The sequence below is a fragment of the Argopecten irradians genome, chromosome 2 (genome assembly GCF_041381155.1).
Source record: "Argopecten irradians isolate NY chromosome 2, Ai_NY, whole genome shotgun sequence".
NCBI classification, from domain to species: domain Eukaryota; kingdom Metazoa; phylum Mollusca; class Bivalvia; order Pectinida; family Pectinidae; genus Argopecten; species Argopecten irradians.
The window spans coordinates 29,362,069-29,380,283 of record NC_091135.1 but is presented as its reverse complement, the minus strand read 5'-3'; the positions used below and the strand labels follow the sequence as shown (position 1 = coordinate 29,380,283).

Here is an 18,215-nt window from a genome sequence, read left to right as displayed (position 1 = left end):
ATTCTTTTCTGCCTTTGGCTTAAACAAAGTTTACGTAATATACGTATAGCATGCGATGCCATTGTGAGAGTAAACCAGCCAAAGCCTTTAATACCGAGAGTTTCAACATTATACTATCTTGTACGTACAAGATACTAACTTGTACGTACAAGATACTAACTTGTACGTACAAGATACTAACTTGTACGTACAAGATACTAACTTGTACGTACAAGATACTATCTTGTACGTACAAGATACTAACTTGTACGTACAAGATACTAACTTATACGTACAAGATACTATCTTGTACGTACAAAATACTAACTTGTACGTACAAGATACTAACTTGTACGTACAAGATACTAACTTGTACGTACAAGATACTAACTTGTACGTACAAGATACTAACTTGTACGTACAAGATACTAACTTGTACGTACAAGATACTAACTTGTACGTACAAGATACTAACTTGTACGTACAAGATACTAACTTGTACGTACAAGATACTAACTTGTACGTACAAGATACTAAGTTGTACGTACAAGATACTATCTTGTACGTACAAGATACTAACTTGTACGTACAAGATACTAAGTTGTACGTACAAGATAATAACTTGTACGTACAAGATACTAACTTGTACGTACAAGATACTATCTTGTACGTACAAGACACTAACTTGTACGTACAAGATACTAACTTGTACGTACAAGATACTAACTTGTACGTACAAGATAATAACTTGTACGTACAAGATAATAACTTGTACGTACAAGATAAATAAAAGTTTGTAGTGGCCCTAATACGCCGCCGTAGGACTGCAATATATCAGAGTTCAATATAAGTGAGATATTATCCTGAGATATTGTGCCTTAACGAAAACTTAACTACCTATATATGTATTAATAAGGTTCCTGTAACGATGACGACTATCATTGATTTCGAAACATTTGTCTTTTAATAGATATGATGGATTCCTTACGGCAACACATACGAGGTGACACCTTTTCCAACTGGCTTGATGTTGCTGTAGGTATATCGATTACAACAAAAGGAATTTCCGATTATTTGGAAGGTACTGTTCTTGCTCTACACAACACAATCAAGTATGGACCATGTGCACAGCTGCCTAACTGTATACGGAATTGTAGTAAGACAGAACAAAACCTATCCACCTGGTGCTCTACGTGTACAGAGTGGAAGAAACAAATTATGTCTTACAACAGATTCAAAACGCGAGCAAGGCAGATCAAATGGAAGGATATAAACTCTTCAGAATGGCCCCAGAACGTCAATGAATTGGTGAAAGTATTCGCTCCAGATTGGTGGAAAGCTAGAAACCCATACACTGAAGATCTTGTTGTCGCTTTGAGTATTTTTCATAACTGTACAACATTTACTATCCCAATCCTAACCTGTAATCGTGTCAGAGATGTACGAAACGCACTCTTTGCTCATGGAAATCTTCAAGTTCATAATTCTGAAAAGAAAAGAGCATTTAAAGATCTCATTGCTTTTCTAAGGTTACCGATAATTTCTACAACTAAATCTGGCAAAAAAGGAATTAGACAACTTAAACGCGTGAAAACAAATAGTGTCATGGAACTTGCTAAAGAGGAAGACGCATTCAAACGTCACATCGTAAAAGTTCTGAATCCACGTGATGAGACAGAAAGGACGATCCTAGCGCAGTCGCATGAAGTGAAGGCGATGAAGATATGCGTGCAAGAAGACAAGAACGATAGGAGGAGATTATCAGCATTGCTTGTTATCAGCATGGTTCTTGTCAGCATATATTTCTTGACTAGCCAGTACAATACGGGGGTACTCATTGACAAACGAAAAGGTAAGAAAGTCTTATCCAAAACCTAATGTTCGATAGCGCATCAGTCGCAAAGTAGAAAAGGGCATGATGTTATCACATACGTAACAGGGGTATCACATAGGAGACTATATCAGAATAGAGGAGGGACACACTAACTCATCAATGTATGCAGCGTAACTCCCGGCAAATATTATCAAAATCGTTATCTGTTTTCACGTATACTCGATAGTCCCGTGATGAAAGCTAGGTTTCCAATAGTTTATGCTTTGCTTTTAGGTCTGGAAACAATTAGCACAACGTTGGTCTATGAAGAATATTTGGATATCTAATTCCTGTTGAATTAGTTTTGCGGTTGATCACTCTGCAAGCTTTCCTGTGCCTAGCCATGTTCTTGTTTAGGTATCCCTATTTCCTAGTAATGCACTCACGCCTGTCAATGTCAAAGTAGACCGTACTGTTTATTATCCTTTAAACAGATTAATGCCATGATTTGTCTTGATAAAGCTATTTTATCTTTGACTATTTAGTTTTGTCATATGATGTTGATGAGTGATTATATGAAATTTGATTTTCAAAGTCAATCTATTTCATTAATTCATCCAAGAAACAAAATAGGAGACCAACAATTGTCAATCTGTGCCAAAAGACCTTTTATGCTCTTCAAAATTCAAATAACTTTGAATAACTTTTTTCTATTTTTCTTTTAAATATAATAAGTAATATGACTTGATAAACCACAGGTATCGGCAAGCAAGCACAAGTATCGGCAAGTACATTATGTTAGCACTGCATGTTTTGATAATATGAGCTTGTGCAACCTGTTGACAGATGATGGCAAATAAATATGTCATTGTTAAAACTGGTGACAAATCAATGTTTGGTATAACAAAGCCCTAATGTATAATAATTATAAACTAATTATCGTTTTTATAATTTCAGATTGTCTACCACTGGCATTTTCAAGCCCCTGTCCTTGGACTCCGGATATCCCATTTGATGTTTATTTGAAGGATCGCCCTGTGTTATATGGCCGGGAATGGCTCATCGATAAAATTCAAACATCCTTATTTGCTACGCCTTCTCGGGGTATTCTACTGACAGCGGAGATGGGTTACGGTAAATCTGCCTTAGTCCAACACATTCTTTGTACTGAGGAATGCGGACTAAGAAAGTATATATTGTCCTACCATATCTGTAAATTTGACGTTATCAGCACCCAAAAACCTGAGTATTTCATTAAGAACCTCGCAGGAATGTTGATAAGTAAACTACCAGAAGCAGGAAATGCCATATTGACTAACGAATTTGGAATTAACTTTTTATTAAGCAGTAAGTGTTCTGAAGATCCCATTGGTTGTTTTGATGCCGCCATCATTCATTCCTTACAAGGCCTTCAAGTTGCTGAGGAAAGGTACGTGATAATTGATGCTTTAGATGAATGTGGGGATTCTGCCGCCATTGCTATATCTCTTATCGATGTACTTTCTAAGAGAATAAGTAAAATACCATGGTGGCTTAAATTCTTCATAACCACAAGAGACATCACCATGGTGACTGACAAGTTTTCAGGTATGAAAATATTTCATGAAACCACGCAAAATGTCCAAAACCAGCATGACATCTCTATATTCCTTACTCACCACCTTTTCCCACAGACAGACACAATAACACGTCTGTTTGGTGCACATGCTAATATCGAGACGATCACAAATCGTATATTGATGACTACAGGTTCGAACTTCTTATATGCAGATCTTGCAGTAAAGTTTTGGCGAGATTCTCCGAGTAGCAAATTGTCGGATATTCCTCAGACTTTTACTGATTTTTATAATACAAATTTAGATAGAGTATTTGGTGAAAATCCACATCAGTACGATTTAGCAAGGAGTGTATTTGAAGTGCTATGTACTTCGTATAAACAATTGCTACTGGAGGAACTAGAAGATATCCTTACTATAAAACATCACCCATATAGTCTACGAAATCTCCTTAGAGAACAAATGTCTCATTTTGTTGACTTCAAAGGAAGGCGTATCAATATTTATCACAAAGGAATCTGTGATCACCTTAGTAATGATACGTCCGTGCTCTATAAGTATCAGATATCCAAGTACAATGGTCACAAGCTGTTCGCTAGGTACCTACTCGGTAAATATAACCTCACTAGAACTGACGTATTAGATATGCTTATCCATGTCGCAGAGTCTGATGATTTAGAACTACAACATTCGTTTAAACAGAGCCAGTACGTATCAAATTCGAAACTGATCAATGACTCTCATCTTCATCAAATGGCCAAAGTGAAAAATTCTTTTCTTGGTACCAAGTTGCTTATTAGTGTCCTCGGTAAAGAACACATCAATAATTTCACGTCCGCAAATGTAACGGCTACATTTCTGGCAGCAGCATTTGGAAACTCAGAAACACTCCGTGCTCTAATAGAGGAAGGAGGAGACTACTTATTTAGAGTATCGGGTCCACCGAACAAAGGAGGAATGGAGGATGTAGTCAACCTCTGTAAATACAAAACGCTATGGGGTTATGGTCTACTGGATATTGCTTCTCAAAATGGTCATGTGGACGTAGTGGACCTCCTGTTGTCTAAAAACCAGTCGTTCCTTTACATAAAAAACGGGTTAGGCCTTACAGCTTCTCACTTAGCTTCGGAGCATGGCTATATAGAAATTTTATCCCGATTTCTAGCAATTAATAGTACCCTAGCTGATCAGCATGCTCTGTATCTGGCGTCAAAAAATGGTCACTTGGCGTGTGTACTGTCCTTGTTAGACCACGGCGCTGAGGACACATGTGTTACATGTGGAGACAACCTTCACTGGATCACCAATAACACGAAACGAATGCAATGGCATCCTTGTAATCAGATGAACAAATCTCTTGAATGTGATGTGTCGTTATTATTGGACAATGAGTTTAAAAATGTTAAGTTTGTTCTAAATGATGATGAACGATTAATTAAATGTTCCACAGCATTAGACATTGCCATACAGGAAGGCCATAAAGACATTGTAACACAACTCTTGTCGCAGGATAGAAATGCCCTCTTGTGTCGTAATTATGCAGGTAGGACTCCACTTCTCACTGCAATTCAATACAATCAGTCTGAAATACTTGATATTATTTTAGAAAAAGGAGGAAATCTTACTGATAAATGTGAACGTTTCTACAATTCAGCGGTTAGGTTTTCACATCAAAATCTCCATAAGAACGAGAGAACACGTTTAGTTAATGACATCTGCCCACTTGGGGCTGGCTTGGAGCATATTCTTGCTATAAAGGGTAGAAAAGAAATGTTCAAGCGACTGTATTCGCGTGGCTTGTCGTTTAACTGGACAATGAGGGATGACACTGGTAATACACCATTACATTACGCCGCTTGTAATAACGAATGGCAGATGATCGTATATATGATCAAACTTGGAAATGTAAATGTGCATGAATCTGCCACGAATGGATCACTGCCTATACATTCTGCTGTGTTGTGTTATGCGTCTATGTCATATATGGCTCTACACCCTCACTATACTAACACGGGAAAGCCACTAGAAGACAATGGTGGAAGAGGCTTGTTTCATTACCTAGTTATCGGCTCGATATATAAAGAGAATGCTATTAATATGGCATACTTGTTGATGGCTGATGGTTACAAGCTAAACACGTCAACAAAAGATACAAACTCAAATAATTATCTTCATTATGCGGCTGAGATAGGCAACCATGACCTCATACTGCATCTCGTTGTAGGATTGAAAACACCATCGTTATTATTAGAAACAAATAAACATAATAAAACAGCCATATATGTCGCATTTGAACAGCTACCGTACCAACACGAGTATCGAATATGCGTAAACTGCTCAATGTTAGATCTTTTTATAAGAACGCGCAACAATACCGTAAGTGACGATATATTATCCAAGGAAGAAATCGTTATATACAGGATTTTTCAGATCATAAAAGATTACTCGGATATACAACTGAAGGTAGACTTTTCAAAGTACCGCAGACTTGTCGTTGAAAAAGGTAACGCATTCCTATTCTTTTCTATCATCATGTTCCAGCCCCGGCCGGCGATTGTTCCTGTAGACAAACACTTACTTAAAGTGTTCTTTTCCGCTACTCAACCTTCCATGGGGATGTTAGATATATTGTCCACGTTTACTTTGGATTATTGCGAAAAACCATTTGACGAAAGTCTTCTACATAGAACAATAAGAAATGAGAACAATAGATATTGGATATATTGGGTTCACGGATATGAGTTTGTAAATGTTATAAGATCGAAACCTTTATCTTTTTGGGAGACATGTTACGACAGAGATGGATACAATATACTCCAACACGCAGTTATGGGAGGGAATTTTATTGCTTTAAAGCTTCTGATAGAAAGTGGCATTACACTTGATACACCCTTTCATAAACCTTTAGATTTGGTATCATGTGCTTTGACAAATGCAGATATTTTTGAAATGGATCACATAATGTCGCGCATTTGGATGAAATACAAAACATCCCAATTCATTACAGGTCAAACTCGCATGCATATTTACCTTGAGTACAACTTTTATAGTCAAACAAAGAATTTTGATAACACAACTTCCTATGTATTATCACAGTTAATAAAAACAAAGGCCCTACAGTTTTCACACGTCTGTGAAACAAAGTCCACACTACTGAGTCTGGTACACCAAGCTGCCATTAAAAACCATCTTTATCTACTGATGGCCATGTATAAAGGGTTCGGTAAACGGGTTCTGCTTTGCAGGAACACTTATAAATTTACTCCATTATACTTTGCTAAATTATTCGATCATTCGAACGTGATTAAGTATTTACAAAGAAAGTCAGTAAGTGAAACATTCCCACATAGAACTGCAGAATTTGCATTTTTACAAACGTTTGCCGCGGATAACATTTCTTCAATAAGAAATATTCCAGAATACGTGAAATTCCTTGTTGGATTAACTCATCCGTATCTTTATGATATGAAACCAATTTCCTTTGCAATTTTCCAGCGAACCTTGACGCGACTGTGTTTGGATGCCGAGAGAACATTTTCTAAATCCTTCGCTATATTGGTATTTCATTCACTCGCATTTACAGGTGTTGAACCTCTTGAAGAGTCACTAACATACCTAAATGAAACAAATCACTTTAAGGAGAATAAAACTAATGTTTATAATTTAGGAAATGAAATACTATCTCATGCAAGAAATGCCAGTAAATCTCTGCAAAGCATAATTTATTTGATTAAAAACAGTAGTGAACAGTTAGTGTTGTTGCATTATAATTCCCGCTCGTTGAGTAGGAATCCTATGTATAAATACGTAAATTACAAACAAAATGGTCGCAGTTTATTATCCTTGGTGATGAAACTGATACGCAGTATCCATTCCTTACATTCACATCAAAACTTTATGAATAACGTTTTCAAAACGATGTCCACATTCTATTCAAACAGACTATTATTTTGTAGAGACTTTGAGGTAAACATGTCCTTTAGAGATATCAAAGAGTTTTACGCATTTAGGAGACAATTTGTAAAGAACATGACATCATACAACTATCCGTTTAAATCAGATGTTCCACGAGCTCGTTTGAGTCCTTTAAACACTAGAGGACTACTGTCTCTAATGGATTCTAAACTTTATACATTGATTATTAATATCGACAATCCTTTGGACAAGTTCTTGGAGAGGATGGAAGCTTTACCAGACCCACTGAATGATGGATGAATTGCCCCAATCAGGCTGGGCACAAGACCATTGCCTTCAATTCGACATGGCATTACTAAGATTTACATGATTGGTTTAAGGTAAAAAAATAATTGTGGCCATTTTGTTTATAATCCATCTTACAATCAATATTGTTTGGTATTCTCACATATTTCAAAGATGCCCAGCCGATGACAAATGGTAGTTTTTTTCCCTTATCAAAAACAGACGAATTAATATTTTACTTCAGCTAGTGAGTTAGTTTACATTATTACCACCATTGAAAAAAATTGAGCTTCTTATTGCACTTCAAGTTAAAAATATCAACAACAAAAAAATCCCGAAAAAAAAATCCATGGCACCATTTTCTGTATGGAATGAAGAGCTGATTGCGCATGAACATAAATATACGATTAAACACCAAATATTTTTCAGCTGACGACTATCGTTTATGCTCTGTCGGCGGTAGAGCATCTTTAATTAAAGTTATATACCAAAAATGACGTGGACACATGGAATTCTACTGCAATGACCGCCATTTTGAAATATTAAGTACAATTTAGTAATAAATGAGCTATAAACTGGTGTAATACTGAAGAATACCATGTATCTAAAAGCAACTAGCTTATCAATAACATGATGGGTTTATTTTATTTTTTGTGTTTATTAGACATATCACATATATATACGATTTAATATCAATTGATATTAAGTATCGTTTATGTTCTGGCGGTGGAGTCTTTAATATATATTAATAAGTATGGTCTTTAACCTTTCAAAGTGTGGACAACTATTATTTCATATTGTAATGTTTTTCGTTGGATTTTCTTCCCGAGAAACAACTATAAGGATATAAGTAATAAAATTTAATGTAAACTTTATTTTATTCATTCATTATAAGTCATACAATACAAAAACAATCAAATAGATATAACTTGAAATGGATTCAGAAACAAGTGTTTTACACTTATATTAATCCGTCTCCATAGTAACTTAAAACAAATTTGAATTTCCATTTCTGTATTTTTTTATGTTTTATGTCACTTTAATCCTTTGTAATGATAGTTTTATCGATTACCAACTTTGTGAACAAAATAACTTTCTTTAGTGAACGTTTATTAATCTAACTTAAACCTTAAAATATGTTCAGTAAGAGATCGGACAGGTCCGAAAGCCTGACTACATCTATTGTAACTTTAGAATTATGTTACTATTGGAACATGTATCAATACATTAACGGTAGAAATATTCCTGGAGTATAATGGAACAGTGTATGGTAGCATTAGAAAGAATATAACGCTTTCAACAATCTGAGTTTGTTAACGTACTGACTAACTCGCCAAGCTTATCAGTACTGTACGTGCAGTCTAGCATCTTAACCTGGAAGTGAATGCACTTTAAAATTATTAATTGAACATTATGAACAAAGTAAAGTAGTTGAATAAACGTTCATTATGATTAATGAAACTTGGTATGCAGCCCAATATGATCTTGGAATAGAACAGGTTTGATGATCCAGGTCGTTCTTGTTAAACTGATAACAAAATTTTCAAAACACATATAGCCTTATATATGTATGTATTAATTTGTATTTTTGGAAATATACGTCATTTGTAAGTAATTGAAACATTGATTATATGATGATTTTTGGTGCAGTCCTTACTGATATAATACATTGCTTGCATATGATGAACGTAAAATTTTCATAATTATTAACTCATTACATACTAGTATTTACGTCAGCTTCTACAATGAATAACGTGAAAACATTTTGTTTTACCCCGGATATCTGCAATTATATAGTTGTTGCACGGAGTAAGAGAAAAAGAACCATTCACCTTGTTAGGGGTGAGACAGGAGCTGTAAGACACTCGGCGTAGCCTCGTGGTAACCTTCTCCGGTAACTTTTGTTGATTTTCTATAGTGTGCTACATATATATTCTATTACATAGTGTAATAAGTTTTTCCTCGCTACAACATTCCCGAAGGTTATCTGAAATCGACGAGTCTGGTTATTTATATGTGTATGTGTGCGTACATTCATTTACTTTAGGAAGGGTAGGGACATATGTAAATAACTTAATTTACTTCATGAAGCTGTAGACTGTAGTTACTTTCTTCATAGTGTCAGCTCATAACAAAAAGAGTATTAAATACACTAGAGTGTTGCCATTATCACCATTGAGATTAACAGAGACGGTGCACATTTTATTTAGCATCAACAATGTGTTAAGAATTAATCTACCACAATATGTTGCATAAAATCATAATATAGACTGTAGAAATTATACATCCCTACTGTAATTCATTCCTCTTAATAATTGATATATTGAAGAGCTTTATTTTTTGAAATTATATGATTGATTTTCAATTTCTATTATGATGCATTGTACATTTGATGTTATAAGAGTTTGAGATCCTAATAAATGTAAATAATATACATGTATTGTTCTTTGTGTTCTCTAGATCTCCTGACCCTGCATAGAGGACATAACATTAACGCTAATTTATAATTAAGATACATTTGTTTGATTGATTAAATTAACGTCCTATTAACAACCAATGTCATGTAAGGACGGCCTCCCATGTATGCGGTGCGTTGCGTGTTGGCAGTGCGGATTGTGTTTTGGGAGACTGGGGTATGTTCGTGTTGTGTCTTCTTATATAGTGGAACTGTTGTCCTTTTATAGTGCTATATCACTGAAGACAACATGAAACACACTCCATCCGGTCACATTATAATGCAAACAAGCGAACCAGTCGTCCCATTCAATTGATGCTGAGCGCTAAGCAGGAGTAAGATACATTTTATGAAATACCTTCTACAACCTAAATTTCGAAGAATTTCAACGTCAAATAGCGTTGCAAAAATTTGTCACGCCATTTTTCAATGGCACCAATTCATGACGTTACAATGAATTTCAAGACAAGAGAAGCGCTTCAGGTTGTATTGCACAAGTGTACACTAGACATATGTAAACATTAACCTAGCGAAGCACTAGTTATCATGCGGATGATGTTGTTAAGATGAATGAATTTGACTCTTACTTCATGTACGAAAGCGTCTTAAGTTCCATGTAAAAAATCAAACATAGCTGACATCATTCCGTAGTCAAGATTGTGACCATTACTTTAAGCACAGAAAACGGCAGTTAATAATTTTGATTGACTTAAAGATGCTCCACCGCTGACAAAAGGGTATTTTCTCTCATCAAAAACATTACCACCGTTGAACAGTTTTAAAGTCTAAACATAGAAATATTGGAAATAATTAACTACGTCTCGAAAACATTCTGTGGCACTATGTCATATATGGAATAAAGTACTGATTGCGCATGGACCAAAAGCAAAATAAAATATTTATATCATTTTTATGTTAATTAGATATATACATTGTATATTATATACACGATTAAACACCAATTGTTCAAATGACGATTGTCGTGTATGATTTGCCGGCGGTGGAGCATCTTTAATTAAAATTCTAAACTAAATATGACGTGAAAACATACAATTCTACTGCAATGACCGCCATTTTGAAATATAAAGTACAAGTAATTGGTTAATACTGTGGAATACCATGCATCTAATAGCCATTGGGTTTTCAATAGCATATCGGGTTTCTTACAATTGTATATAGATACGATACAGAGGCAATGTAGTTAGAATGGAAATTGGTTCGGATTGGTTTATTATCTTTACGGCCAGGTTCGTGTGAAATGAATATTCCTACACATTGTACAAAAATTTAACTGATGTTTTATATATCAATTTTAGATATATTTCATTCCTTAAGACATATATAGTTTAATATTAATATTCGGTATATTATATTAGCGTAGTTCAACAGTTTTTACTAATATATCACTTGAACAACCTTTGAGGAAAAGCCGTATTAATCCCCATTGATCAGTCCCTCCACCTTTTGTATCAATAGATGTTGACAGCCTTGATGTAACCCGTGCAAGTTATCTGGAATTCGTACTGAGTGAGTTAAATTCATTAGCAAGACTTTTTCGTAAAACGCATATTTCATTTATTTACTATAAATATTCCTTTTAAGTGTTAAGGAGGTGATGAAAAGACGGTCGATGCGATCTCAAGAAGGGATGACACGTCTGTACTGATTCGTTGAATAGGACCTAATAGAAATCGATTGTGGTACGATAAATATATGCCGGGTTGTTTGATTTACGACTATCATAAACATATCGACATTCGGAGGTTTTTTACCTTTATTTGACGCTAGTTATTAATCTCAGTCTTTCATATTTGTTCAAGGTGTCTTACATATATCTTTTCCTTTAATTTAGTTTAACCTTGGATGATCGCAGGTTGTTCACCGCTTTAGGTAGTGATAACAGGTTTTGTAAAAATATCAACAATCTGGTCTTATCAAACACGGGGTCTTTGCATGGTCTTTTGCTCCTGCACGGTGTACACATTTCTACCATAAAACAATATTGAGAGAGTAGCTGATAGAGATGGATTTAGAGACATATTCAAAAAACATCTCTGACTTCATAGCCGGAAGTTATGTTACCTCCTCCATCACATTGGGGAAAGAGCTGGGATTGTTTGACGAGTTGAAACGGCTGGACACACCAGTATCGTCACGGCAACTAGCAGACGCATGCAACCTGAAGGAAAGGTGCGTAATATCTTGGCCCAGTTTCATGAACATTCCTTAAAGGTGCTCTACCGCCGACAGAGCATAAATTATATTTTTTGAACAATAATAGGTGTTCAATCGTGTATTTATATGTCTAATTAACAGAAAATAATATAAAATAATTCGTTTTGCCTTTGGTGCATGCACAATCAGTACTTCATTCCATATAGGATCTAGTGCCATGGATTTTTTCGGGATGCAATTAATTATTTTTATACGTTTAATTTAAAGTAAAATTAGAAGCTCAAACTTTTCAAAGGTGGCAATGGTGTAAAGTAAGTAATTTTTGTAACCGAAGAAAAATACTAAATCGTCTGCTCCTGTTTAAGATAGTGAAAAAATACCATTTGTCAGCGGTGGAGCATCTTTAAATAGGAATTCCTTAACTTAAAATTCTCCATAAGAAAGTATAACAGAAGTTAGGAAACATCTTAAGTTAAGGAGCTTTCCTCAAAATCCGTAATGTTTTCCTATGGAGAATTATTTTATGTTAAGGGTTCCCTAAATTTAAGGAATTTTATGAAATTGGGCCCTGTTGAATCGATTATAAATATTATTAATTAAAACGTAAATAACCAATCTTGCGAGTTTTACTTTAATTGGTTAACCTGTGGAGTATGCATACCAATAGATATATGATTGTCACCTTGGTTAACCAGTGAAGTACCAGTAGTTATATGATTGTCACCTTGGTTAACCAGTGCAGTACCAATAGTTATATGATTGTCACCTTGGTTAACCAGTGCAGTACCAATAGTTATATGACTGTCACCTTGGTTAACCAGTGCAATACCAGCAGTAGTTATATGATTGTCACCTTGGTTAACCAGTGCAGTACCAATAGTTATATGATTGTCACCTTGGTTAACCAGTGCAATACCAGCAGTAGTTATATGATTGTCACCTTGGTTAACCAGTGCAGTACAAATAGTTATATGATTGTCACCTTGGTTAACCAGTGCAGTACCAATAGTTATATGACTGTCACCTTGGTTAACCAGTGCAATACCAGCAGTAGTTATATGATTGTCACCTTGGTTAACCAGTGCAGTACCAATAGTTATATGATTGTCACCTTGGTTAACCAGTGCAATACCAGCAGTAGTTATATGATTGTCACCTTGGTTAACCAGTGCAGTACAAATAGTTATATGATTGTCACCTTGGTTAACCAGTGCAGTACCAATAGTTATATGACTGTCACCTTGGTTAACCAGTGAAGTACCAGTAGTTATATGATTGTCACCTTGGTTAACCAGCGCAGTACCAATAGTTATATGATTGTCACCTTGGTTAACCAGCGAAGTACCAGTAGTTATGATTGTCACCTTGGTTAACCAGTGCAGTACAAATAGTTATATGATTGTCACCTTGGTTAACCAGTGCAGTACCAATAGTTATATGATTGTCACCTTGGTTAACCAGCGAAGTACCAGTAGTTATGATTGTCACCTTGGTTAACCAGTGCAGTACCAATAGTTATATGATTGTCACCTTGGTTAACCAGTGCAGTACCAATAGTGATATGATTGTCACCTTTTCTAGATATGTCCGTGAGTGGCTAGGCTGTATGGTGTCGACACGGATCGTTTCACTTGATGACGCTGACAAATATTTCATCCCCGAAGATTTGAAGCCAGGACTGCGCAGAATAAGTCTAGCCTTTGTGTTCCCCGTTCTGAGTACTTTGACCCACAGAGTTCAGAATTGTTTCAGGAAAGATGGTCCTTCAGGTATTCATCATACTTATTCCAGTAAATATGAATAAAAAGATAGCATGGTAGCAAAACGTCATATAACGACTGTGTTTGTTTCTCTTTACAACACCTCATTTACACCGAAAATCATTTTATGCTGGCATGATTTAAATTGAAATATTTCGATATTTTGAAAAAAGTTGAAGTAATTCAATAAATGGTACCAGTCAGATGTAAAAATACATTTGAGGCGTTCCACTATATCTAACAATATATATTACAATATATTATTCTTGCAATGTATTATTCTTATTGCTTTCTGGTATCAGATATCGATTGCAATGGCATTTTATTACTGATCATTCAGGTTATGAATTTGGTGACATGCTTCCTGAAGTTGTGGATGTTACTGAAGAGAGAGTTGCGGAACCTGATACGATTGTGGAGCAGCTCCTTGTACCAGCAATGCCAGGTACTATAACTCGGCAATGTCCGATACACTCAGCTTTCCGCAATATTGGATGTCACATTTTCTTCCTAAACCTCCTGAAAATAGTTATCAATAAACACTAATGCACAAACTGATTATAGAAGGCTTAGATACCTAGATCGCAATTCTCACATAGAACTCCCATAGCTTAGGTGGAATAACCTGTGTTTCAAACATATTAGCTGATCAAATACTCAAAAAAAGATAACATACACTCAGTTTAAAGCAACGTGTTCTAAACTCTAAACAAGAGGCCAAGAGGGCCTGTATCGCTCACCTGTTTTTTATTAGCAATTATTACAAAGACCCCACCCTCCAGGCCCCCGGGGGGTCAGCCCCATCATTTGTACAATTTTGAATCCCCACTCTAGAAGGATGCTACCATTGCATTATGAGTGCTAGCCCATGCTTAGTTTCAGAAAATAAGTCGTTTACATGGAAATGGCCAAATTGACCCCTTTTGACCCCACCCTTCAGGCTCCCGTGGGTTAGCCTCAATCATTTGTACAATTTTGAATTCTCACCCATTAAGGATGCTACCATTGCATTATGAGTGGTATCCCATGCTTAGTTTCAGAGAAGAAGACGTTTATATGAAAATGACCCCTTTTGATCCCAACCTTTAGGCCCCCGTAGGGGTCAGCCCCAATCATTTGTACAATTATGAATCCCCACCCTATAAGGATGCTACCATTGCATTATGGGTGCTATCCTTGCTAAGTTGCAGAAAAGAAGTTTTTTATATGGAAATGGCCAAATTGAGCCCTTTTGACACCGCCCCTCAGGCCTCCAGGGGTCAGCCCCATCATTTGTACAATTTTGAATCCCCTACCCATCAGGATGCTACCATTGCATTATGAGTGCTATCCCATGCTTAGTTTCAGAGAAGAAGTCGTTTATATGAAAATAGCCAAACTGACCCCTTTTGACCCCACCCTTCAGGCCCCCGGGGGTCAGCCCCAATCATTTGTACAATTTTGAATCCCCACTCTATAAGGATACTACCATTACATTATTGGTGCTATCCCATGCTTAGTTTCAGAAAAGAAGTCGTTTATATGAAAATAGCCAAACTGACCCCTTTTGACCCCACCCTTCAGGCCCCCGGGGGTCAGCCCCAATCATTTGTACAATTTTGAATCCTCACTCTAAAAGGATGCTACCATTACATTATGGGTGCTATCCCATGCTTAGTTTCAGAAAAGAAGTCGTTTATATGAAAATAGCCAAACTGACCCCTTTTGACCCCACCCTTCAGGCCCCCGGGGGTCAGCCCTAATCATTTGTACAATTTTGAATCCCCACTCTATAAGGATGCTACCATTACATTATGGGTGCTATTCCATGCTTAGTTTCAGAAAATAAGTCGTTTATATGGAAATAGCCAAATTGGCCCCTTTTGACACCCCCCAAACACTTCAGGCCCCCGGGGATCAGCCCCAATCATTTGTACAATTTTAAATCCCCACCCTATAAGGATGCTACCATTACATTATGGTTGCTATCCCATGCTTAGTTTCTGAGAAGAAGTCGTTTATATGATAATAGCCAAACTGACCCCTTTTGACCACACCCTTCAGGCCCCCGGGGGTCAGCCCCAGTCAATTGTACAATTTTGAATCCTCACCCTATAAGGATGCTAACATTACATTATGGGTGCTATCCCATGCTTAGTTTCAGAAAAGAAGTCGTTTATATGGAAATAGCCAAATTGACCCCTTTACAACCTCCCCCCCCCCAACCCTCAGGCTCCCGGGGGTTAGCCCCAATCAGTTGTATAATTTTGAATTCTCACCCATTAAGGATGCTACCATTGCATTATGAGTGCTAGCCCATGCCCAGTTTCAGAAAAAAAAATTGTTTATATGGAAATATCCAAATTGACCCCTTTGACACCACCCCTCATGCTCAGGCCCCCGGGGGTCAGCCCCATCATTAAAGCAGTTATACCTTGACTTGGACAGCTACACGTTAAATTGGATAGCTATACGTTAAATGGGATAGCTAAAAGTTAAATTGGATAGCTCTACATTAAATTGGACATTTATGCCTTAAATTCGACATTTTATGTTAAATTGGACAACTACATGTTAAATAAAATTATATATCGATGGACCGTAACCAATAGTAGAAATAATTGTAGATAAGAATCCCCTTGCAACATACGTACAGACATAATTGCTTAGTATATATAAAGCGTATATGTATATCACTATTCAATAGCAAGAATTCCACATTCCCGAATATTTCACATAATTAACACACTACATGACGGTTTAAATAAAACATTGCATTTTTTTCTATGTTGATACTTTGATGATAAGTTGGCAATATGACATTTGCGCGTAAAAGGGAGCTGTGGTGTGTTCTGTTGGCGATTCCAATCTACATTATTTCATACATTTGATTTCAAACAAAAAGTATTAAAAAAACACTTTAGTTTTGATTAATATACAATGTGTAATACTATTATTTTATTCTGTAGAGAATATAAAATCCATTCTGGACATCGGATCAGGCGCAGGGGTCATTACTAGAGCACTAAGCAGGCGTTTCCCAGATGCAGATATATATGCTGTTGATTACAGCGACATCGCCATTACAAAGGGTATTGAGATCGCAAATACAATAGGCATCAAAAACATCACGTTCCTGAAGGAAAACATAACATCCATGCCCGCCGACTGGACACACAAGTTTGACTGGGTGATTCTTTATGACGTCCTTCACGATCTGCCCGACCATGTTAATGCGATGAAGGAGGTAAAGCGCGTGCTGAAGGACACGGGGGTGGTGTCCATTTCTGACCCAGATATCCACAGTAACCATAGAGATAACGTAGGGGACACCAATAATGCTGGGGTATGTTACGCCCTCAGTACACTCATCTGTCTGCCCTGTAGTATGTCGATAGACGGCGGAGCTGGTCACGGTATTGGTTGGGGAACCGAGGAAAGAGAAGCATTCTTGAAGAGTTCCGGATGGAATGTAAAGGACAAACGAAATATCGGAGGTGATATGTCATGTAACTTCACATGTGCCAAGGAGTAAAAAAGTAAAAGCTAACTCAAGATTATACTTTGAATATAACAAACTTTGCAACATGCCACAACTATCAAAATTTAAATTTGTAAATGTTAAAAATGTAATAATTAAACGTTACAAATATTTGCCATTTTCTGACATGAATACCAAATGAAATGTAGCAATGAACATGATTAAAAAAGGTGTGTAGATTATTGCTTTGCATATTGTTATTTATGTGGGATAGCATGGTCCTTTGTTGATGTCATGACTTCAAATGAGGGATATTAGGGTCATTAGTTTTCGGTCCTGCTAGGAAGACGTTAAACTTAACTTAACGAAATAAATCTGGCAACTGTTTTGCAAATATATCCGTAAATGCACTACATGATATGATAATAAAAACAAAGTACCGTAAATTACATATCTATGTAATCACTGTTTTGTGTAACACTACGAAACATTTTGCGTATTACCTGAACCGAGATATAGCACGCGGAAAGCAAAATCAGACATTTTCTATAGAGCCGCAAAGCATGGCATTATCCTCCGCGCCCCGCAGTTTGTATAAAAACCCAAATACATCAAGGTCAAAGTAACAATTATTCAAGTATAACTTTAAAGGTAGGTTTCACCCAATGAAATATTAAGTTTACGAATTTGAAATTTATCCTTTACATAAGATATAATCTTCAAATCATTTTCGACAGCGAACAATATGGGTGGTCAGTTGTCTTGCTTGACCAGGAAAATACTCCTCTAAAAATAGAGCAAAGTCAAGATTTACATG

The 18,215-nt window shown here is 36.3% G+C and overlaps 1 protein-coding gene across 3 annotated transcripts; it reads left to right on the top strand.

Annotated features, from left to right (window-relative positions):
• The first annotated feature begins 954 nt into the window (after nt 1–954).
• Nucleotides 955–18,041, top strand: LOC138315072 (uncharacterized). 3 transcript variants are annotated; one of them, XM_069255804.1, is made up of 5 exons: nt 955–1,831; nt 2,750–3,221; nt 13,760–13,947; nt 14,279–14,383; nt 16,887–18,041. In XM_069255804.1, exons 1-5 carry the CDS (start codon nt 955–957, stop codon nt 17,450–17,452), a joined length of 2,208 nt encoding a protein of 735 aa, XP_069111905.1. In that variant the 3' UTR covers nt 17,453–18,041. The 3 variants fall into 3 exon arrangements, 2 of the variants coding, with proteins under 2 accessions (XP_069111905.1, XP_069111904.1); XR_011207459.1 differs by lacking the exons at nt 14,279–14,383; nt 16,887–18,041 and having other exon boundaries at nt 2,750–7,643; nt 13,760–13,890; XM_069255803.1 differs by lacking the exons at nt 13,760–13,947; nt 14,279–14,383; nt 16,887–18,041 and having other exon boundaries at nt 2,750–10,330.
• Nucleotides 18,042–18,215: the final 174 nt, after the last annotated feature.